Source organism: Vipera ursinii (genome assembly GCF_947247035.1).
Source record: "Vipera ursinii genome assembly, chromosome: 2".
Lineage (NCBI taxonomy): Eukaryota > Metazoa > Chordata > Lepidosauria > Squamata > Viperidae > Vipera > Vipera ursinii.
In genome coordinates, this window is record NC_139513.1 from 215,959,297 (window position 1) to 215,984,677 (window position 25,381).

At 41.8% G+C, this 25,381-nt stretch overlaps 1 protein-coding gene across 1 annotated transcript in view; it reads left to right on the forward strand.

The window, feature by feature from the left end:
• Positions 1 to 561: 561 nt before the first annotated feature.
• Positions 562 to 25,381, forward strand: part of SAXO1 (stabilizer of axonemal microtubules 1) — a 37,208-nt gene continuing 12,388 nt past the window's right edge. The window contains exons 1-2 of the mRNA XM_083354614.1: positions 562 to 779; positions 25,120 to 25,299. Of these exons, the coding sequence (XP_083210740.1) occupies positions 721 to 779; positions 25,120 to 25,299 (239 nt within the window). The 5' untranslated portion in view covers positions 562 to 720. The remainder of the gene's footprint in view (positions 780 to 25,119; positions 25,300 to 25,381) is intronic.

The window sequence follows — 25,381 nt, forward strand, 5'->3', positions numbered from 1 at the left end:
GCAAAAGTTTTCTGACATGTCCCAGAAATACTGATCTGGTTTCAGCAAATTTTCTAGCATAAGCCCAAAATATAGATTTATTTTGACTAGTAACCAAGAAAAATGCAGTCCTAATACGTTATATATTAATCTTTGGACATTTTGGATTCCTGAAGTTACATCTTTTTAGCCATCATAGATACTTGAAATGAGAAACAGAAATCAATTGACAAAAAATGTATATTGTGTTCGTATGGTTGCTTTGCTGTTGATCTCTGAGGCCGACTTCGCTGTATATAATTTTTATAAATTTGCATGCTCTAGTCTTTTCAATAGTCTCTCTAATGTGGCCCCTTCCACTTTTCATTAGACTCCCACAGTTGGGATACACTTATCGGTTCCCAAACCTAAATGGAGTATCTTTATATTTGGATGTAAATTACTCTTCAATTCTGGGAGCAGATACTCTGTTTTGGCAGTATTACTGCCTGCAAAGCCAAATCTTCCTGGTGACTTCACAAAGGATCTCCAGGTGACTACTAAACAAGTTGTTATGTGTCCCCTGCACCTTTACAGGCAAGGTGAGGACTCCATTAGTTTTCAGCAGGTGGAAGAGAATTTGCGCTGCTCGCTTAGCTGGGATGTGCCCGCAACAGTCTTCTACCAATCCTTGCAGCAGTAGAATCGGCAAGAGCTAGCTAACCGATTACACCAGGACTGCAGCCATCCCATCTTTCCAAAATGACTCCGCAACCAACTCAATTCTCTGGCAAATGTATCTGTGAGATCTGTGATTGTGGGTATGTAACGTATTGATTTCCAAGGTTACATTTTAAAAAGTGCAGCTCTATGGCTTTCCTGCTAAGTCAAATGCCTTCCAGAGGGTTGTTGACATGAAGACAGGCGGCATTCATATTCTCTATCTTAGTGACTATAGGCACGAATAACCGGTTACTGAAATTACTCCCGTATCATTGTTACCCAATCACATCCTACAGTATTCTTATTCTTGAGCAATATTTTGAGCAGCTCAATGACTTAGGCTAAACTTTGGTATAAGGATTCTCCAATACCTAGAACTGAGCTAACAAGACGTTTCAAAATAAATTTATTTATTTATTTATTTTAATTCCATTTATATCCCGCCCTTCTCCGAAGACTCAGGGCGGCATACAAGCTTAGCAGTAGCCTTCATTCTATGTATATGCCTGCTTATTAGGGCTTTCACACACACCCCCAAGTGGCATTATTACAAAGTCAGCTTAATTGCCCCCAACAATCTGGGTCCTCATTTTACCTACCTCGGAAGGATGGAAGGCTGAGTCAACCTTGAGCCTGGTGGGATGCGAACCTGCACTAATTGCAGGCAGCTGGTGTTACTTGAGGCATTAGCCCACTGCTCCACCAAGGCTCCCCTGATTATGGTTAGGTGGTATGTGAAGAGCTTTCCCGATAGTAGAAATTGTATAATAAGCATTACTGGAAGGGATCAAGGCAGCTGTTTATTAAAAGTAGTTGTGGTCATCAGCAAATCTGCATTGTAATATAATTAGATTTTTCTTTTGTTGCTATTGTCTCAATGTTAGTCTCACAAAGCATGTATGTGTACATGTATATGGTGTTTTCCCGCGAGTGGAGTTGAAGTCCATTCATCTTAAAAGTTTCCAAATTTGAAAAGCACTGGTCTAGTGTTTAGGACGGGAGATTTTGCTGCTTTGCAGAGTTTGATCACTTGTAGGTGCTCGTAAGGACTTACATTAGAACAGCTCCCATCCTGACACTATGACCATTGGTTGTAATACATGAAGTTGTAGCCCGACACATCCAGAGGGCCTCAGATTGTGGATAGTTTCATTAGGGCATCTGTGTATGTGTGAGAGTGAGCAATGTAACTGAAGTCTGAGAAACTCAGTTATTCCAGTTCTCATGAGTGCAAATCCAAATGTCAATACACAATGCCATTTGTTAAGTTGTTTTTGTTTTTAACTTGGCTTTGGCATCACTGTTAATGACTCTTGTAATATGCCCCCGGCACTAGTTTTAGCCTTAGTCACGCCTCCTTGGTGCTTAAATTTCAGGCCTTAGAAATAGCCCAGGTATCCTGGGAGGTGAATAACTGTCAGCATTAAATGGCACTTTTCTTCAGCCTCTTGAGTAGAGTTGCTCTCATCTGCAAGAGGCAGCTTAGCTGGGAAATTTCTGTCTGGAGCAATGTGTGTGGCCTGTCACTGGTTTTGGTGGATTTGGCAGTGAGTAGAACTGTTAGTACATCTGTGTCTTTTTATTTTGGGGGGTAAAGAACACTTCTTCCTAGTCTTTAACATCTGTTGCTGTTTTTCCATGGGACTGACAGTGGTTTTCAAATGTATTTATAAAGAGTCACACTGGTGCTGAATTTGCTCCGCCTTCGTCTTAATCTTCCACTTACAGAGATGGCTGCTGGGCTGCCTCCTCCAAGTGTCTACATTTCAGTGGTTAGCACCAGGGACACTGTGCCGGGATGTCTGCGAGAAGCTGGCTTTTTCAGCACAGCATGCAGCAGAATAATATTATTTTGCAATTATTTGTGTTTGCGGTGTGACATTTTTGTTTGCCTAACATAATTCAAGACAATATTTCCTTTCCCACTTCTAACAGTACTGAGCATTGACAGCATTCTGTGTCATGCGATTAGAAAAAGCAGTCTGGAGGGCGAGGACTGTACAAACCAGGACAAGTGGCATAATGTAGAGCTAGAAGAGGGCAATCATGTAATGCGGAACATGCTGAAAGCCTGAAAGAAACATCGTGCTAAAAGAAGCAGAGTCCCTGCTGCATATGCTATATTTCCTCCATTATTCTACGTTAAGGATAAAACTCCCTTTTTACAACTCTGTTGTCCCTTAATTTGGGACAGAGTCAGGGCGACTGGATGGAGCTGAGCGCTTACTGGCTGGATGCCCTTCCTGACGCCTATGTGGAGTTTGCAACAGATATTTTTTCCACCCTAGGAGAGAAACATCTGCCGCAACCTAAGATTGAACTCTCAACCGTCTGGATGGGAGGTGAGAGTCTTACCACTAAGCTACCACTCCACTTTTCTACATTGTGGATACCCAGTAATTCCTCCCCACAAGTTTCAGGAGTAGCTCATGGAACCCTGCTAAAGTTGATGCCGGATTTTATTTTCATGTGTGCCAGGAGTGGGATACATACAAAGTAGTAGTAATATGGAGTAACACGAACTTTTAAGTTACTTATACTAAATTCTATCTTTGTTTCTTGACCTTGTAAGTTTGGCTTAGGGTGTTTTATTCCAGTTCTTTATGAAGTTTGGCTAGAACTTCTGGTGGGAGGAAACAAAACGAAATGAAATGTGATATTAGGCACGACAATGGCTGCAAATGGTCTTTGATCAGAGAATATAGATAACAGATGGATGAATAGTATGTGCCTGAATGATCAAGTGGGTTTTCACAATAGCTATAGTTGAGTTGTATAGCTTCACCTTCTACAGTATGTCTGGGTTTTAAAATATGCATTGCTACCAATCAATAATGATGGCTTTTTCTTTCGGGTTCTGATGGTTTGCTACATTATTTCTTTTCCAAATTGACATGGCCTCTCTCTCTCTCTCTCTCTCTCTCTCTCTCTCTCTCTCTCTCTCTCTCTCTCTCTCTCTCTCTCTCTCTCTCTCTCTCTCTCTCTCTCTCACACACACACACACACACACTTTAATGCTATGACAAGAAAATAAAAAAATAGTATTTAGAATAATTTAAGCTGTCTCTTGATCATTATAGACAGGGCTTTTTTTGTCATAGAATGCTCAGAACGGAGTTCCAGCACCTTTTTGGAAGGAACCTTGTAGAGTAGGCAAGGCGGGTTGTATGACATTTGTGAATTCCGGCACCTTTTTCTTTTACAAAAAAAGCACTGATTATAGACATTCCCTTTTTTAAAGGAAATTCAGCAGCATTAAATCCATCGAAGAGACTGTACTTTCAAGATGTTTTTTTTTTACTTTTTCCAATCCAAAGCACCAAGTATATTGACACTCAAGCAAATACTGGTGCATTCTCTTACATGCATATTTTCCCGTACACAGTGAAGGAATTTGTAACCGGTAAACAACATAATGTACATACCAACTTGGGGCTTTCTATTTCTCTTATCCCTCTGGATGCTTGTGTGCCAAATATCCCAATCAATTGGTTGATGTTGTCCAGTGTAAAAATAAAAAACTACTGCATAGTTATTTGTGACGCTGATCATAGCAGTATTTAACTTAAGAGGAACTCTACATCTATCAGCAAATTACTATTTACTCTGGGCTGGGGAGCCAAGCTAAGAATATTTATCAGGACTGGCTAGAGGGCTGGAGAGCTTGTATGTCAACAGGGAACTATATCTTCTTTGCTTTGGGCCTCCTGAAAAATAAGAGTGTGTTCATTGGTGGATTACTTTTGGTGTGGCTGAAAGATTTAACAGCGTGGGAACTGACTGCTCATCTCGATGCTTTTTGGGGGAAAAACCATGCAATGCTCTTTCACATCATGCCTATGCAAACATATGTCAGCATAGGTTGAAAATATGTGCAAAATGTTCATAAGGACCAGTTACATTTTAAGAGGCTATTCAAGGCCTGTGGCCTGTACCTGAATATATAGAAATGCAGGAAGCCATTGGTGTAATGCTTACATGAAAAGTAGAGATTCACCACAATACGTGACAATGTCTGAAGACTAGTTTTAAATGTGTTAAGACATTGCATTGTTTGTAATCTATGAGAATTAATATAGTGTCACTATTACGTACCAAACTTTAGTGGTTGATTCCTGAGTTCAGATCTCATGAATTTACTTGGTGATTTGACTAACTTATTTGACAGGTTTGGGAAATCTGGAAAAGAAGTTCTTGACCCCCCAAAGGAAAAAAGTAGAATGTAAAAGTAACAGCTAAATAACAGTTGTGCAATTATCTATTATATGTTTTGATTGGGTCTCCAGGCCACTTTTCTTTGTGGAAGACCTCTTCGATCCCCTATTTCTTATTTATTTCTAAGACAGAACCTTAGGTCCAATTGTCTTTGGCTAACGTGGTCTACACAGAACTCATAATTTCCAACTATTTATGTCTGAAAATCATGAAGGATGTAGCCCAAATATCTGGAGAGTACTGAATTGCCTACCCTTGGTTCTTAGCCACTGATGCATCTCTTGGGCATGGAGACAAACAACTTTATTGAAGTAAATTGAATTAGAAATTTGCAAATTACCATCATAGCAGAGAAAGGATGACCTATGCACAGATTTCAGCATGTGGACAGCTCTTCTGCACATTGGGCATGAGTTGAACCTGGTGATGGGAATAATAGCTTATTATTTATTTCAAGAAAGGGGAAAAATGACTTCATGTCATGTTCTTCCTCTTCTAAGTTGGTTCTTAAAGCTAACTGTCCAGAATAATACAATTGTGGGGTCCTTGGTGCTCTCTGAGCTTGGTAGTTTTTCTTGCAGACATTTCATCACCAAACTAGGTAACCTCATCAGTGCTTGTGCTACTGATGTTACCTCATGGAACGTGTGCAAGAAAACCATCAAGCTCAGAAAGCACCAAGGAGCCCACAGTTCAGCCCTGAGCTACAAATGTTCCTTTCTATTAGAATAATACATTTTCTGATGCAAATAGCCCGCCTATCAAAACTGCTTGTAGTTGGATTATTTTAAGGAATCATAACCTTGTATTGTGTTGATTTTCAATTGCACAAACTTTCTGGATTAGAATTCTCATGAGCTGCTGATCATGGATGGTGTAGTGGAGGCCAGCAAATCATTTGTTAGGTACCAGCTTGAGGAAGGCTATGCCAGAATTCTTATCTGTCTTTTCTTTCTTTTGATGAAGGATAATCTAGGAAGTCCCCGTTTTCATGCCTGCTAGGGGAAAACCTGAAGGAACTGGGTTTCTACTTTCAGGAATCAAATAATTGTCGAGATAAAACAATTATTGCCCTGCTTAAATACTTTTCCCTAATAATCTTAGATGTGCTCCATGCCTTTGCTGAGAAATTCTTTAACTCTGCGCTGTACTTCAGGGAAATATATAACTTGTGAGAATTCCCGTGATGTACCATAAAGAATATCTCCAGATCTGTCAGCATCTCTTTGGGATTCATTTTAAAATGAGTTTTATGGTGACAATTTCATTGAAATGGAGTCAATGGCACCATAATAACATTTGAAAAGGCCTTTTGTGTGCACCCCAACCTTTAAAGAGGACAAGGTAAATCCATCGTGAAGGGCGGTCTTTTTTTTTATGAGCTAGAAAAACGGCTAGGCTAGTTCTGGCTGTTGATTCGATTTTGCAGGTTGGCTCAGACCATCTTGCTACCTAAGAAATTCTAAATGATGTCTTGTCACTTAAAGAAACTGCCCACATAGCCAACTACATACTGTATCATCCTGAGTTACAGGATCATCCTCTACCTGAGACTGGAATGGCCTATATTTCTCCACAACAACCCTGTGAGGTGGGTTGGGCTGAAAGAGAGTGACTGGGCCAAGGCCACCCAGCTGGTTTTTTACACCTAATGTGAGATTAGAATTCACAGTCTCCTGGTTTCTAGTGTGATGCCTCAGCCACTAGACCAGGGGTAGGCAGCCTTGGCTCTTTCATAACTCGTTCTGTTCCAGCCTACGACCGGCCCTGTTTGAATGTCAGGGACAACCCCTTTTTATAGTCAACAGGCTGGAAAAACCCAACCAAATTTATTTGCAAAGAAATCAAAAGTTCAAACAAGAGTTAAACCAAAAGTACTGTTCTGTACCAGCCTGCTACCGGCCCTGCAGAAAAGGCAGGGACAACCCCTTTTACAAGAAGGCAAGAGGCTGGAACTAAGCCTGCCAAATTTATGGATACAAAAGCAAACAGAACAAGACACGAACCATGAAACAGGAGCTATTCAAGCGGTTGCCTTCAGCAAACCAGCCCTCCCACGCATTCCCCTTTTATACAGTTCAGGGCGTGGCTTCTCTCTGCCTCCTTCCGAGGTGCCCCATTGCCTTCCTCTGTTTACTCCTGATTGACTGCCTCCTGTGTCGGGCGTCCTTGAACAGGGCCAGCTGTGGGTCATCTTCATCTACGCTGTCAGGCTCACACAGCTGGGTCTGCGTCATGACCAGGTGGGAGGGGCCTGGCTGAGGGCTCTCATCAGCAAGCTCTCCAACCCCCTCAGCAACCTCTCCAACACCCCCCTCCTCCTCTGAATCGTCCGACCCAACTGCCGAACCCACAGGCTGACCCTGAATCACAACAAGTTCAAACAAGAGTTAAACAGGAATAACAGACCTGGACTCTAGCAGAAGATCTTCAGACGGTTGCCTTCAGCAACCAGCACCTCCCACACCTTCCCCTTTTATCAGCAGTCCCAAGGCGTGGCTTCTCATTGCCTTCTCTTCCTCTCACCGAGTTGCCTCATTGCCTTTCTCTGTTCTGCTCTGCTGGATTGCCTCCTGCTCTTAGCGTCCCTGAATAGATCCAGCTGTGAATCCTCTATGTCCAATACCTTGTGCTCACATGGCTGAGTCTGAGGAGGAACATGACCAGGCTGAGAGTCCTGCAGTGCATCAGAGCCTCCAAAGGCTCTCCAAACCCCTCCTCCTCCTCCTCTTCAGAATCATCAGACTCAGCTGCCGGTATCACAGGCTGACGCTGAATCACAACACTTGCGGACTTCAACTCCCAGAATTCCTGAGCCAGCATAGTCATAAAAGTCATAAAAGAGCCAAGGTTGCCTACCCCTGCACTAGACCAAACCAACTCATCTTCACGTTTTTAGGAGGAAATGCTGCAGCTTCCCACAGCATCTGCTATCTAAGGAATGATTTCTTCACCTAGCCTAAGAGCTGGTTTACATTAAATTAGGTACTGTTGTAAAGTCCCATCAAGATAGATCCCACAGACTTTTGTTCACGCAAAGCAGTGGTAGATATAATATCAAACAGTCAACGCTGATCAGTTTTGCACATTGTTCTGCACTTGCATTGGCCATAAGTAGGTTGAAAAAGTTTTGGTGGGAACGGTGTAGGGATTAGCAGGTTCTGGAGAGGCCCATACAAGTACATTTAGCCACAGCAGTGAAAAGTGACTTAAGACCATTGTTCACACTAGTGACTATCACAGCACCCGCACAGACATATGATCAAAATTTAGATGCTTGGCCACCAGCAATTATTTATGACATTTACAGCATCATAGGGGTCATGTGATCTCCATTTGTGACTTTTGTAGCCAGGTTCTGAGAAGCCAAGTGCAAGAGGGAAGCTTAACAACCGTATGATCCACTTAACAACTGCCTGGCTCACTTAATAACTGCCTTGCTTAGCAATGGAAATTCTGCTTCCAGTTGTGATCATAAGTGGAGGACTGTTTGTAGCAAAACATGCCAGGGAATTGAAGATTTGCTGTCATTGTTCACTAGGAAGGATGAGATCCTGAGTGTTTTTAAGGAAGTCCATTTTCTGGTTTGTACAGCTACTATTTTATCACTATGATGAACCCTGATCTGGCTTCTCTTTCATGTTCCAATCTTATAACAAGAGGTCGCCCAGTGGCGTTTTTAAGCTCTGTAATTCTTTATCCCACAAAACAAACACAACACCTTCTTACCATTTCAGAGATAATTCTCCCACGGCCTTTCATGCAAGCTTTGTTCTGCCGCAGTGGAGATATTTTAATAAACTACATTTCTGTGGCTGTAGTTTATTCCCTCTTCAGGGCTGTTTAAGTAAAGCTTTAGCCCTATGCATGCTTTCAGTTGGAAGTTTAGAATTTTTTAAAGCATTTATCAATCTTAGAAAGACATTTGATTTGAAGGGTGACATATAAGGGTTTTTTTCTGCTTCTCTTTTGTTTGCTTTCTCTTTTTCAAAGAAAGTAAGCCTTTGTTTCTGCTTATGATCACCTGGCATCTAATTCACGGAAGCCAATTTTTCTGGTTCTTCCCAATTATTTTTCCCTCTGATCACCACAAGGTGGCAGCCTATACTTGAGAATATCAGAATTGAAGCACGACCATCTGCACATGTTTGCCTGGATTAAATCCTGCTGTGCTTTTATGACCAGATTATATGTAACCAGAAAAACGGACAGCAGAGCTGGATTTGAAAACTGCTAACCATGGACACAACATCACTTTAATTGGCTTCGTTACCAGTGGGAGAACCCATCCTTGGCATTTCTCTTTTGCAGATCAGTCGAAGGCAATGTTTGGAGGGAAAAAATTTACTGAGTTGATTAAAAACTCAAATTATCTATCCCATCTATTCAGGTCCGATCTCCTCCAGGCTGTTTGAAATAATTCCTTTCCCCAGCTATCGTTCAATAGCAGAAATAAGCTTAGCTGTGAATAAAGACACCAAAGAGGAACATTTACAGTAGGGGTACGATGTGTAATTCAACTGTTTGTCCCACCTCCAGATTTTTATATCTGCTGATATGACATCTGGGCTGACTGAGCCAACGAAGACGTGAGACTTCATAACGCGTATAATTCACTTACCTGGGCTACAGGCAGTCCTAAAAACAGTATGGCCATATGAGGACTCTCCTGTCTTTACCAAAGGCTCAAAAACCCCAACATTCCTAATGTCCATCAAATGATTATTCCATCATCAATCAGACATGCTATGTCAGAATGCTTTGTGGAAAATTTCCCAGCATGCCCCATTTGATTTATAGCGGTTAGCAGAGCCGATGGTCTATATAACATGCAGTGAGATACTGATGAGGCTCATAAATCCATCAGCCAGAGGCAGTAGGGCAAGCTTTTCTGTGACACTGTAGCCCTGAAATAAGCTAGCTCCCTAAACAAAACATTGTAATCTGGGCTTCATTTCCAGCCATGATAACAAAACAGATTTCTCTTGCATCACTGCGGGAAGATCCATGGAGATTCTCAGTCATCCAGGTCAAAGGTATTTTTTCAAGAGGGAACTGGACTTTTCTTTGTTTTTCCTGGAGGATGTTTCGCTTCTCATCCTGAACTGAAGAAGCTTCTTGGATGAGAAGCAAAATGTTTCCAAGGAAAAAAACACGAAAGTCCACTTGCCTCTTTAAAAAACACCTTTGGGAGTATTTGAATTGAGTTATGGTATATTTTTAGGGACGCGGTGGCTCAGTGGGTTAGGACGCTGAGCTTGTCAATCGGAAGGTCGGCAGTTTGGCGGGTGGAATCCCGAGTGCCATGTAACAGAGTTGAGCGCCTGTTACTCGTCCCAGCTTCTGCCAACCTAGCAGTTCGAAAGCACGTAAAAAATGCAAGTAGAAAAATAGGGACCACTATGGTGGGAAGGTAAACAGTGTTCTGTGCGCCTTTGGCGTCTAGTCATGCCAGCCACATGACCGCGGAGACGTCCTCAGACAAGCGCTGGCTCCTCGGGTTTGAAACGGAGATGAGCACCGGCCCCTAGAGTTGGAAATGACTAGCACACATGTGTGGGGGAACCTTTACCTTTACCTTTATGGTATATTTTTAAAGGTTGTCACATCCCCTCCCATAATTAGCAGTTACAGTAGTGAGAGGAGCATTCTTAATTTTAAAATAGCAATAGCTAGACAACCCTTCTTAAGTTGTTAGCTCCAATAAGTAGACTGTAAGTCTTTATTGTTTCATTCTTCTCTCAAGCCCATATATAGACATAGCACATATATACGCCTATACAGCCAAATTTAAGGGCTACAGCAGGGGTCTTCCAACTTGGCCCTTTTATGACTTGTGGACTTCAGCTCCCAGAATTCTTCAGCCTGGCTGAGGAATTCTGGGAGTTGAAGTCCACAAGTCATAAAAGGGCCAAGTTGGAAGACCCCTGGATTACAGTGTTGTAATAAAATGTAATGCCCCTCCCCTAACCAGGTGTCCCCCCAGATGAGCTGGAACTACAGTTAAAAAAATTCTACTTTAATTATTTATAACATTCCCTTCATTTACCAAATGATAAAAACGGGTGGGATCTGGGAGAAGTACCAATCCCAACATATTTGCTGGGCATCTGGTTGGCAAAAGCCGATACAGAGAGGCCTCCAAGTCCTTTGATCAGGGCCACTTGGGTGCCTCCAGTTAGAAGCCAGCATTTTACTTCTATCTATAAAGCAGAAGTGCAAAAATTAGTTCCCATGGGAGTCATCGCCAAAAAGCAAATTCCCATTTTGCCAGCTGCCGTTTACATACTTAGGTTCTTAATCCTCCAAACACAAAGAAGAGTTAGCATGAAGAACACGAGAGAGGCCATCTGTTTCAAGAAATGCAATGATCTCATTGCAGAGACCCTTTGCTGACCCAGGAGAACAGACAGTAAAAGGGTTGACCTCGTCCTGACTCTGCTTCCCTTTGGCTTGCAAAGAGGGGACACTTCGGAAGGGTCTCTAACGACCTGCACCACCATCAGCCCCGTGCTCAGACGGTTGACCCCATTGCAAATCACTTAAAAAGCTCCCAATGGCGGATAAATCACAATTGGTTCTATCACACCATTCAGGATCTGCTCAGAGCATAATTCCTTAAGTTTCACCTTTGCTTTCTGTGGCTACGAAAGGATCATATAGACACACATATGTAATAAAAATGTCAACAATCCATTTCAGAAAAATCTGTGAATGAGTGGAAGAGAAAAGCAGGCCAATTTTTTTTCTTCTCCATCTTTATTTTTGCTTTTGAGGAAGAAGAGAGGGAGCCACAAATATTTGTAATATGAAGGCCCACAATGTTAGTTAGCCTGACTCTCTTTGAGGATTCATCAGTTGACGAATTCCTGGTTATTTTTTTTCTCCCAGGTCACTTTGTGGCAATGAATATGCTCGAATTCTCCTTGGGCTTTTCTTTAGAGGAACCAGGAGTGTCCACACAGACAAAAATGGCCAAACCTTTAATGGCACCCCTATGCTGGCATCTTGACCTTTGTCACCATATTCTGTGGACACCATTGGAGGTAGCAGATTTTCCCTTCCTATTTCCCCCTTAGGTCAGCCAGTGTGGTGGTGTGGTTCAGGTGCTGGAATATGACTTCAGATTTCAATCCATCCTAAACCACCAAAGCTTACTGAGCCAGTCATACATGGTCAGCTCAACCTACGTCACAGGGGAATGGTTGGGGAGGGTAAACGGGAAGAAGAAACCCCACTTATGCCACTTTGAGTTCCTCAATGGAAAGCAGGATGTATAAACACGGGGTGTCCAACGTTAGCAACTTTAAGACTTATGGACTTCAATTCCCAGAATTTCCTAACCAGTTAGGCTGGCTGGAGAATTCTAGCAGTTGAAGTCTACAAGTCTTGAAATTAACAAGGTTGGACACCCTTGATAAAAATGTTCCAGACAAAATAATTTCTTCTAGAGAATTGTTCATATTTTTCCTCTTCTACCTATACTGTATAAGTATGATAATTTCAAAACTGTACAATTTCTAGTGTCTGATAATGCAGGGGCTACTTTTGAAAGCTGTGTACGCATCTGAACCTCAGGCAATCTGCACATGTAAATCCGTGGACTAGATCCATCTTAATGTGGTCTCACTGCAAATAAAATACATGCGTGGTAACCGAGATGCAAATTAACATGCGGCTATAAAGTGAGAGCCTGCAATTTTCTCTCCATATCTGTCCACACAGGAAACTTTACATACTTAAATAAAAGTAGTCACCATCACCATCAGTTAATACGTTGACATTATAACTGTTCTAAGTCTGAGAAGTTCTATTGTGGGATGAAATACCTGTGAAACTTTATTTGCATGTTTGTTTTTATAGGGATTTCTTATATTTCAGCAATCTATTACAGGTGTCATAGGTGCATGGATTGTATTTAGTGTGAAAGGCCACAAATGAGCCCCAGGTTTCTGTTGCTAAGTGAGACGGCTGTTAAGTGAATTTTTGTCCCATGTTACAACCTTTCTTGCCTCTGTTGTTAAGTGAATCACTGCAGTTGATAAGTTAGCAACACGGTTGTTAATTGAATGTGGCTTCCCCATTGACTTTGCTTGTCAGAAGGTTGCAAAAGGGGATCATTTCACACACACGCACACACACACACACACACACACACACACACACACCGGGACATCATAAATATGAACCAGTTGCCAAGCATCTGAATTTTGATCACATGACCATGGGGCTGCTACGATGGTCCTGTGAAAAATAGTCCTAAGTCCACTTTTTCCAGTGCTGTTGTCATTTCCAGCGGTCACTAAATGAATGCTTATAAGTCTAGGACCAGCTGTAATTACAATCTGCCCTCTCCACGATACCTTCAGCACAGCAACGGAATAGGCTGTTGTTGGAATCAATGCAAGATTCAATAAATAACAGAAATCCTTCAGAGAAGCGTAGTAATAATAATAATAATAAGACCAGGCAAATGGTCTGGTTATAATCTTTGGTCTAAGAGTCAATGTTTTATGTTTCTCAAGTCCCTAACAACAGCGCAGCATCACCTCTGAAATACTGAGACATGCAGATGCGTGCGTGGATTGTGTTAGTGTGAAAGAGGGCCAGTTTTCCTAGTGAGCCCTCAATTACGTGAGGCTTATCTGTCAGAGTGCAAGGCCCCGAGCATGACATTTGGAAAAGGTTTTGGATTGAATTCTCGTGCGCGGTCATAAGCTGAGAACCTTCACATTTCTGCTTTCCCAGTAGAGCTGTTGCTTTTTACTGCACTTGTAAGTTTTATGTCTAAAACACTCAACATCTAAGAGTGTTCTTGTTTCCATATGGCTTTATCTACGGTGTTATTTTTTTTTCCTTTTCATAATGTGATCCACATTAAATAATCTATGGTGCCATATCCAAAAATGCATTGTACAGGGATGGTTTTCTTCCTTGACTATCTGTATCTCTAAGCGAACCCATCCTTCATCTGCTCTCCTCCTCCTCCTCCATCTCCATCATCTGTGAGGTGCAGATGTGAGAATGGGGGGGGAGATGATGACTGAGATGTTTACACCTTAAGTTCCAGGTCTCCAAAGTTTGAAATTTTGGTAGCACGCTATGGATACTCTCGTCAAATAACCACTAATGATGTGGGTGAACAATGTTCTATCTATTAGGAGACCAGCTAAGCATGTTTCCCTTCCAGTCTTCCAGGAAACTTTCTATCACCCCACAATTGTCTTTTTCTGGGCTCACTTCCAAAGTGCTGGGCTGCAGCCAACCACCATTTTTATTTCCTGAGGATCTCTCTTTCTCTCTCTCCCTCCCTCTTTCTCTCTCTCCCTTCCCCCCCCCCCCGCTTTCCTATTTTTATCTATGATCTATCTATTCATGCTGGAAGAAGACGGTAGCAAATCACTTCCATACTGCTTCTTCAAACCGTCATGAAGTCTCCAAGCATGAAGCTCAGCTTGAAGGAAGCTCGTCTGTCTGTACAGAGTCTATTGATCGTTTGTTGGAAATGCACCTACACCTGAGGCTGGTGGTTGGCTGACTTTTGAAATTAAATGAATCTAAATAAATGAGTCAAAGACCCTGGCCAAAAGTAGGGGATTTGCCTATAAGAATTCTGAAGCCCACGAAGACTAAAATGTAGGCTATGGTATGGGATTTGCAGCTCATGTGCCCTCTAAATCTTCTCTTCCAAGCCACCAACCTCAATACAAGCTTTGCCTTCTCAAGTTTAGCCTCGTCCCACGCACTTAACGTTTCCTGCTCAGAAGGATAATGATGAGAGATTATGGGACATGGGAAATTTTCATCTGTTCTATGTTCTTTGTCCTCTGTCAGATTCTAGGAAATAGCTGGAAATTAGGAGAACAAACCTGTGGAGGGTTAGAATTGTCAGATTGGTTTTTGTTCCTATGGTTCTACAGCCTGGAAGGGCCCCATAACTCACCTCCGAATGTTTGGAGATACTTCTGGCTTCTGTTACCTTGGATAGCCATTGCTGTCTGGAGGAAGCATTTCTTGATTATGTCAACACTTTGCTTCACATTTTAGTTTCTGGCTGCTTTTACACATTTCAGTAAGTCATGGTTTGGTTAAACAATGGTTTGCTGGATAAGCTGGATTTGCATATTGTACAGAGTCTTAAACCATGAGTCAAGAGCCAATGTCCAGGTGCTTACAAGATGTTCTGCCCAAGCTTGAAAAAAAGCTATATAATGGTTTGGACTAACACAGTATATCATAGCAATTGACTGGATCCACACAAATGGTTCTAAGGAATGTTGTTTATTTCTGTTGGATTGTTCTTATTTCTCTCCTGGAGTTCTCATAAACAACTCCTTGATCTGTTTCATAGGCAAATTGGCAGCGTTATTATCTACCTCTTTTGGGCTACCTCGGCTAGTAATGCTGGACAGGGGATTTGGCAAAGTAGATAGGAATTCCTGCAGCTCACTTTGGATTATAGCAGGGCTTTTTTAATCAAAGCTTCGTAAAATGCAAGCAGGGAGCATTCATTGCAAAGCTTCTTAAAGAAAGTTTCTCCAGCTCAGAGAGTTAGTGAAGAGCTAAATTCTCTTTGGCAAGCTTTTTTATTTACCCAGAAACTCAGCACCACCACCTTGGGCTCCAGGGATCCTGTTTTGTGGCAAACAAGGAAGCGTAGCAACCCTTCCAATTCTTCAACATCCTTTAGTAATGAGGATTCTCTATGGCAGCGGTCTCCAACCTTTCTGGCTTTGGAGATTGGTGGTGGCGGCGGGGAGAGGGGACGGTTCCGTGAGACTGGTGGGTGAGTTGCGCATGCGTGCGCAGCTCCATTTGCGCAAGCAGTCGGCACGTGTGCAGGTGGCCCACACACCTGCAGTTCACACCAATGGAGCTGTGCGGGTACTTGCTCACCCATTGTGTGTGCAAGTGGAGATGCACACACGTGTGCACTCACCCCCCGCTTCCGTGGCCCAGTTCTGAATGGGCCATGGACCAGTAGTGGGCCATGGCCCGGAGCTTGGGGAACCTGCTTTATGAGGTAAATGGATATTGGTGGTGTTTTCTTCTGCTCCCTTGGTGTTTGAGGGATCCTTGGTGCTCTCTGAGTTTGGTGATCTGATGACATTACCTAGTTTGGCAACGAAATGTCTGCAAGAAAGGCACCAAGTCAGAGAGAGCAGTAAAGGTTGCACAGTTCAACCCTGAGCTACAAATATTCTCTCCTATTGGTAAAGATTCCCCCACACATACGTGCTAGTCGTTTCCAACTCCAGGGGCCGGTGCTCATCTCTGTTTCAAAGCCGAAGAGCCAGCGCTTGTCCGAGGACGTCTCCGTGGTCATGTGGCTGGCATGACTAGATGCCAAAGGCGCATGGAACGCTGTTACCTTCCCACTGTAGTGGTCCCTATTTTTCTACTTGCATTTTTACGTGCTTTCGAACTGCTAGGTTGGCAGAAGCTTCTATTGGTACCCTACACCCAAAATTTAGAGGCCCAGGTAAGAAAATCTAGAAGAATAGAAGGCTGACTACTGTATATTCTTACTTTATTGACTAAATAAAGTAAGAACCTACAGTAGTATCTTCTTAGTTTGCTACTAAGACAGCTGGAGTGTTGTAGTAGGAAAAAAAAGTTACATTTGGACCAGGGAAAGCTGTTAAGTTTTCTGGGACGATTTTGACCAGTTGCTTTCTGTCCTGGCTAACTAAACAGGAGTGCTATGAAATAGAGGACAACATCCCAAACATTTTGCAATAAATACATTAACTCTGCTGGTAGCATTTGTTTGATATCAAACAGATAGCAACATTCGGTATTATATCAACAAAATTGAATGACATACAACTGATGCTTTTATTCTGGAAAAGATTCATTGCAACACACAATCCAGCTGTGTAGCCCATATTCCTGTACACAGAGAGTCTACCACACCACACAAAAAGAGTCTACAGTCAGTTGATACCAATCTTCTATCTCATTACAGGTAGTCCTTGACTTATGACCATAATGGAGCCTGCCCATTACTGTTGTAAGTTGCGATGGTTATAAACCAGGTAATCATCATGATCGTTAAACGAATTCACGGTTGTTAAGCAAATGCCGCGGTCATGAAGCAAACCCATTTGTTCACAAATGGGGTGTTTTTTGCTGAGAACCAGAAATAAATGTTAGTTTTCAACAAAAATGTCAATCATGCTCACATGACCCATGGGCCACTACAACCGCTATAAATGTAGATGGCTTGCTGAGTGCCCGAAATCCAATCATGTGACCATGGAGGCCCAGCCTATTGGAACGTCAGCACCAGGTCACATGTACCTTTGTTGTTTGTAGATGTAACTTCTAACAGTTGTAACTTAAGGAATGATGATGATGATGATGATGTCGGAAGGGACCTTGGAGGTCATCTAGTCCATGTAGACATCTGGAATTTCTGTACTGTGTTCACATGACATATATCCATATCCAACTAATCATCATCTTTTTCCCCCACTTCCTTCAGGATTTTTACTGACTGCTCTGGAATGGCTCCTGTTCTATTGTTGCTTTTCCAGGTTATATAGATTTAAGAATCAGAATCAGAATAGAGTTGGAAGGGGACCTTGGAGGTCTTCTAATCCATCCTCCTGCTCAAGCAGGAGACCCTCTACCCTTTCAGACAAGTGTCTATCCAGTCTCTTCTTAAGAACCTTCAGTGTTGAAGCATCCACAACTTCTGGTGGCTGACTGGTTAATAGTTAAGCCTGTTCTACTCTTGGGAAAAAATTATTGGAGCAACAAAACGTTGCTCCTGATCAGTGGCCGGGGATGAACCTGGAGATATTGGCATTGGCTCTGAAGTTGGAGAAAAGTACAGGAAGTCCTTGACTTACAACCACTCATTTAGTGACCAACATTACAATGGCAGTGAAAAAAATGACTTACAATCAGTTCTCACACTTACAACTGATGTGGCCTCCCCACTGTCACCCGATCAAAATTTGGGTGCTTGGCAACTGGCATGTACTTACTACGACAGTTGCAGCATCCTGGGATCATGTGATCACCATCCGCAACCTTCCCAATTGGCTTCTACTAAGCAAAGTCGACGGGGGAAACAGGAGTGCAGTGATTTGCTGAACCGCCATGGGGAAAAAAAAGAGGTCATAAAATTAGGCTTAAAACTCACTTAACAACCGCCTTGCTTAACAACAGAAATTCTGGTCTCGACTGTGGTTTGTAAATGAAGGACTGTCTGTAACCAATCCTCTACGTGCAAGGGGTTTCTAACTTATTATCATTATTATTATTGTTATTATTATTATTATTATTATTATTATTATTATTATTATTATTATTATTATTATTATTATTGAAAACGGCCTTCCACATGTGCACCCACTGTCAAAGCACAATGAAAGTTAGCAAAGTGTTTACAGAGGGAACTGACTGGTGCGCTCGGGCCTCTTGTGGAGGGAACCAATCATGATTAAAAAATAAAAACAAACAGCCCTTCATCTGCCAGGAATGAAGGCAACCGGCATACAAGCAGTCAAACCTCATTTCTGCACAGACCTCTGTTGTCTCCAGACATTTGAAAAGAAAGGCAAACAATGCTAAGCTCGTTAACAGCAGCGATCTGGGTAGGAAAAACAAAGATGGTTTTCTAATGTTTCCTCATTCCTTGCCTGTAATAGCCTATATTTGGGTGGCTCCGTGTTCGCAACTGAAGCATCGCGTTTTCTTAACCGTAGACCTGCAGGCATCACAGTGGTCCTATTTTGAAGGCATGCTCCCCTAGAGGTTATCTCACCTAAGGAATTAGGGCCCCTGGCCTGCAAAGTTCTCCTTTTTTTAAAAAAAAAAGTTGTATTGATTTTCTCGTTTTACATTTAAATATTTAAAAAGCAACGGGGCAGCTCAGTTAATCGACAATTCAATAACATACAAATATCTTTAGTACAAATCTCAAACTTATTACGTGAAGTAATGAGCCTTGGTGGAGCAGTGGGCTGATGCCTCCTTAAGTAACACCAGCTGCCTGCAATTAGTGCAGGTTCGCGTCCCACCAGGCTCAAGGTTGACTCAGCCTTCCATCCTTCTGAGGTAGGTAAAATGAGGACCCAGATTGTTGGGGGCAATTAAGCTGACTTTGTAATAATGCCGCTTGGCCCCCCCGAAAGCCCTAATAAACAGGCATATACATAGAATGAAGGCTATTGCTAAGCACATTTGATTTGTGCTTAGATTGTAAGCCGCCCTGAGTCTTCGGAGAAGGGCGGGATATAAATGGGATTAAAATAAATAAAATAATAAATTTCCTCTCTTTTCCCCTTAGTGTTTACTGTCTCCTGTTTAAACTAATACTATTCTTATTATGTCAATTAAATAAAAATAGCTTTCTTACATTTTTCAATAATTTTTCGTTTATACATATCCTAGTTATTTTAACATTCAATCTTTATAGACTATCAATGTCCTAATTGGTTTTTCCCGATTTTTAGTTTCCCGTTAATATGTAAATTTAACGTTTATAATTTCCAAGTTTTGAATAACCACAGTTCCCTTTGTCCCAATTCATCACAAAATCTAACGTTCAGGATACACGTCTTATCTATTTGAATATATTCTATTTCTCACCATCTTACATCAACTAATGAATAATACAGTATAGCATTCTTATTTTCTATTAATTTCCAAATGTCTTAAATTTAGTAACCAAAATTTCTCTTATTTCAACATTAAATACTACCTCTTTTTTTCTCTTGGCATCTCCTATCTCATATTTAAGCTAAGTTCTCCTTAGGATGGCATGAGGGGTTCAGGCTTCTGAACAATTTTTAATTTTTTAATTTTTTTAATGTATTGATGGTGGTTTAAACAAGACGATCTTCTCTATTTCCATAGAGAAGAGAGCAGAATGTCTAAGATACAGGTCGTCCTTGACTTACAACGGTTCATTTAGTGACCGTTCAAAGTTACAACTTCACTGAAAAAAGGGGCTTAATGACCGTTTTTCACACTTAATGACCATTGCAGCATCCCCCCCCATGGTCACGTGATCAAAATTCAGATACTTGGCAACTGACTCGTATTTATGACGGCAGTGTCCCTGGGGTCGTGTGGTCAGCTTTTGCGACCTTCTGACAATCAAAGCCTATGGGGGAAGCCAGATTTACTTAACAACCGTGTTACTAACCTCACAACTACAGCGATTTCTTTAACAAATGTGGCAAGAAGGGTCGTAAAATGGGGCAAAACTCACTTAACGACTGTCTCTCTTAGCAACATAAATTTGGGGCTCCCTTGTGATCGTACGTCGAGGACTACCTGCAGTTCTGATCCCATAGCCCCAAGTATCCTGAAGAGATTTGAAATTAACCCGTATTCAGCTGCGGCCTAGGGAAGGACTGCTGTTTTAAATGGGGGTGCTTTACTAAAGACTTGCAAATGAAATAAAACTGGGGGAATTTCAGCAGCCGAACCCAGCAACAAATCCATGCTTCATTGGATTAAAAATTCAGTTACACTTGCGTCGACCTACCAACATGCCCAGAAACGAGGTTCCCTTTGAATTTTAAAATGTGGAATCTCTCTGGGTGCCACAAGTGGAAATAAACTGAAACATTCCTAGGGTAAATTAACATTTTTGTTCAGGCCTCCTTGGTGCATTTTGTTTCAAACAATCTCTTAATCATCTGCTTGAACTTGGAAATGCATTTTCATAGAGATGATGTCACGCAGTAGACATCAGCCACGATAAATACAAAATGTGTGACTTCTTGCTCTCTCTGTGCTAATAATTACAGTCATTATGCATGTCTATATAGTAGAAAGTCTTGCTGGACCCGATACTTCCAAATGGATGCGCATGGAATTGTACTCTTTTATTGCTCCCCCCAAAAGCTGCTCCCTATTTTGACTGATCGGTCACTTAATTAAAGCAATTGCTTCCACTAGTTCTTTTCCCCTGAGTGTAGAATCGGATTGACACCTTACAATTTTCCTCCTTCTGTGTTTTGTGAATTTACCAGCACCTGACGCCTCCTTGTTTGTTTCTAGGCTTTTCCGTATTAGGAAAAAAACAAAACAAGCTCCTGTTAAATAGCTGTGGGATAAGTCTTTAAAAATTTAAAAGCAGGATGAGAACAGCAGCCACAGTAAAAATGGAAACGTTTGTGAAACTCCCCGAAAGTTCAGCTTTCTAAGGATTTCAGATTTCATTCCGTTAAATTTGTAGGCTGAGACTCTGCAACAAATATTCAGTTTTCCACAGAGCTGTGTACAGCTAGTCCTTGACTTACAACAGTTTGTTTGGGGACCGTTCAAAGTTACAACGGCGCTGAACAATGTGACCTACGGCCGTTTTTCACAATTACAACCGTTGCAGCATCCCCGTGATCATGTGATCAAAATTCCGACCCTTGGCAACCGGTTCATATTTATGACCGTTGCCGTGTCCCAAGATCACGTGATTCCCCTTTTGCGACCTTCTGACAAGCAAAGTCAATGGAGAAGCCAGATTCATTTAACAGCCAGATTACTAACTTATCAAGCACAGCAAGAAAGGTTGTCAAATAAACGTTTCACTTAATAACAGCAATGTTGGGCTCAACTGTGGCCGTACGTCGAGGATTACCTGTATTCACTGATTCCCGGTGTGGTTATCAGAGAGAGCTGGCCCTAAAGGTAGTCACCTTCCCTTGAAGCCACAAGCAACATCAAAGAAAGGTTGCTACAATCATCAGCTGAATGCATTGTGCATACACAGAGCTGTTGTGATCACATTATATTCACCATTCTCCCATTTCACTTTTTTTTTTTGGCCTTCTCATTGTGGTTTGGCTGCTGCAGCAAACACCTAACGTTTTACAAACTGACTCTTAACCGTGTATAGTGCATGCCAATTAAACAGTTTCTCCCTGATGAAGGATTAAAGCTAGATTTCCAGTCTAATTTCCCACCATGTAGGAAACCTGTAGCTCTCCAGATGTCATTTGACTCCTACCTCTACTTAGCCTTATTCCAGATGGCAAGTCATTGGGGATTACGGAACAGTAGCCCAATGTTTTCCTGAACTGTAGAGATGTTATCTCTCTTCTCTAAAGATTCGGGATGAAGTAAGAAAGGAGCAGTTTTCAACCATTGGGACTAAACATTCGGCATTTGCAGCATGTCTCTGTGCTATAATTTGAAACAAAATGCACCAAGGAGGCCTGAACAAAAATTTTAATTTACCCTAGGAATGTTTCAGTTTATTTCCACTTGTGGCACCCAGAGAGATTCCACATTTTAAAATTCAAAGGGAACCTCGTTTCTGGGCATGTTGGTAGGTCGACGCAAGTGTAACTGAATTTTTAATCCAATGAAGCATGGATTTGTTGCTGGGTTCGGCTGCTGAAATTCCCCCAGTTTTATTTCATTTGCAAGTCTTTAGTAAAGCACCCCCATTTAAAACAGCAGTCCTTCCCTAGGCCGGAGCTGAATACGGGTTAATTTCAAATCTCTTCAGGATACTTGGGGCTATAAATAGCCACCAAAATAGCAGCCAGATTATATTGTAAATCAGGAAAGAATCCTCTCATCCATTGGAAGTTAAGGCGAGTGAGAGATAAAATTAAGGTAGCTTAGAAGATCCAGGAAGCCTTGATCTGAAAGATACCTAATACAGGAGAACAACAAGGACCCAGGAAGAAGACTCAAGAAGATAGTGAAACTTGCGGAAAACAAGTTGAGTGAAGTATTGCTAAATTGATTGAGATGAAGAAGGAAATTCACATTCGGATCATTACTTCTTCATAGAAGCATGAATTGAGAAAAGTTTCATCTTAGGAAACTGGGAGAGAAATGAAATTCTAAAGGTAGAAAACAACCCAGGCGTTGAAATTTCAATATTATTATTTTCTCTTAACCACTTTTCAATGAATCTTGGTATAAAGAAAACCTCTGGATGATCTTGTGGCTGAGAAGCAGCCCCGAAATTGTACTGTACAAAGAGGTTTTGTACTGCTGTTGGTTATAAGTGTTATAAAAAGAATTATTAAACATTAAACAGATAGTCCTTGACTTGTGGCCTTTTTCACACATACAACTGTTACAACATCCCCATGGTCATGTGATTTACATTCGGATGCTTGACAACGGGATCATATTTATGAGGGCTGCAGTGTCCCGGGGGGGTCATGTGATCCCCTTTTGTGACCTTCTGGCAAGCAAAGTCAATGGGGAAGCCAGATTCACTTAACAGTCGTATTACTAATTTAACAATTGCAGTGATTCACTTAACTGTGGCTAGAAAGGTCATACAATGGGGCAAAATTCACTTAACAAATGTCTCGCTTAGCAACACAAACTTTGGGTTCAATTGTGGTCATAAGTTGAGGACTACCTGTACAAACTCTCATTGCACCTAAGTATGAAATATCATCGCACGCACATACACCCAGGCGTGAAAGGTGGAAAATGGGTAAGGAAATAATTGGCCAACAAGCATTTTCTGATGCACTAGAGCAGATATGTCAAACTTGTGACATCATGTGATATCGCACGATGTATCGGAGCTTTTTCGCCATTGCCAGCAAATGGGATGGGCGCAGTTTCTTCATGACGTGTCCAGTCCATGGGCCGGCAGTTTGACACCCCTGCACTAGAAGGAGATTTAGGAGGCTGTAGATAGTTGACTTTATTCTTGCTTCATTGAGGATGATGAAGGGCGAATACTAATATCTAAACCAATGTTTTTGGTAAGGGAATCTGAAAAATTGAAATACAAATCAGAATCATAAAATGATGTTATTGTTCTGTTCCGGCCTACGACCGGCCCTGTTTGTGTGTCAGGGACAACCCCTTTTTCCTTTTAACAATCAATAGGCTGGAAAATAACCAACCCAAATTTATTTACAGTTCCAAATAATAAAGTCTTTCAAACAAAAAAGCAGCAGAATATTTTCTTCAACCATAAATACATGATTCAAAACATCCAACAAGAGTCAAATAAGAGTCAAACAAATTAGCAAGAACAGACCAGGATACTCTTTAAATGTCTCCGAACGGTTGCCTTCAGCAACCAGCACCGCCCACACCTTCCCCTTTTATTATCAGTCCCAAGGCGTGGCTTCTTGATGCCTTCTCCTCTTTTCACTGAGTTGTCTCATTGATTTTCTCTGCTCTGCTCTGCTGGATTGCCATCTGCTTCTAGCATCTCTGAACAGATTCAGCTGTGACTCCTCTGAGTGCGACACGTCCTCCTCACACAGCTGAGCCTCATGAGGAACACGATTGGAGGGGCCAGGCTGAGAGTCCTGCAGTGCCTCAGACCCTCCCTCTGACACCGAAGGCTCTCCAAACCCCTCCTCCTCCTCCTCCTCCTCAGATTCCTTGGACTCAGCTGCTGGGAGTATAGGCTGACACTGAATCACAACAGTTATAGACTTCATTAATAAATTAAAAGTTAACATATTTTCTTGGTTAAGATAATGTATTAAAGAACTTTTTAAGGCCTATGTTTATTATCAATTGAAATTAATAATTTATTGGATTCATATCCCACCTTTCCTCCAAGAGCTCAAGACCGTATACATAGAGTATCCTCCTCTGTTTTTTAAAATGTCTTTCTAATTAAAGTTTCTCAGTTGTTCCTAAAATCAATCAGTTTAGTATCAAGGTTGGGAAAAACAGGAGTGATGCGGTGACTCAATGGTTAAGACACTGGGCTTGTCAGCTGAAAACTGACAGCCCAGGTTCAAGACCTGAGCGCCACATGATGGGGTGAGCTCCCATCCTCGGCCCAGCTCCTGCCCAACTAGTAGTTCAAAAAACATGCAAATGCAAGTAGATAAACAGGCACCACTTTGGTAGGAAGATAACTGCACTCTGTAATGTCATGCCTTGAAATGGAAATGAACACCTCCCCCTATCATATCAGTGACTAGCGGAGTAAAATCCGCAGGGACTTTTCGGGAAAAACAACCAGATGGAAAAAGGAAAGTACTGTAGAACAGAGGTCCCCAACCGTGGCAACTTTAAAAGTTGTGGACTTCAACTCCCAGAATTCCTGGCTGAGGAATTCTGGTAGTTGAAGTCCACAAGTCTTAAAGTTGTCACGGTTGGAGACCCCTGCTGTAGAGGCTGCCCTGTTTAATATCTACACATTTGTAAAACATGATTCAAGTGCTAAAGTAATCATGTCAAATCTGTGAGTTTCCAACTCCGATTGTGCATCTTGGTGAACCCAATATTTTTTTTTCCTTTCTTCAACAGACGCCATCATTGTCCTCATCTGCCAACCAGGCTCTTTGACACGAACGAGAAGCCATGTCTTCTTTCTGAGTACATGGAAAAATACCCCCTTTATGCCAACATTCTACCTAGGGAATCATGCAAACCCACCACAAAGTACCAGAAGCAGCCAGTGCCAATGGAAGCCCTTTCAACAACCAAGTAAGACAACAGAAATGGAAGCAAAGGGAGGGCTACCAGATCTATCTTGCAACTATCCAAATGACCACCAGGTGGGAGCAAA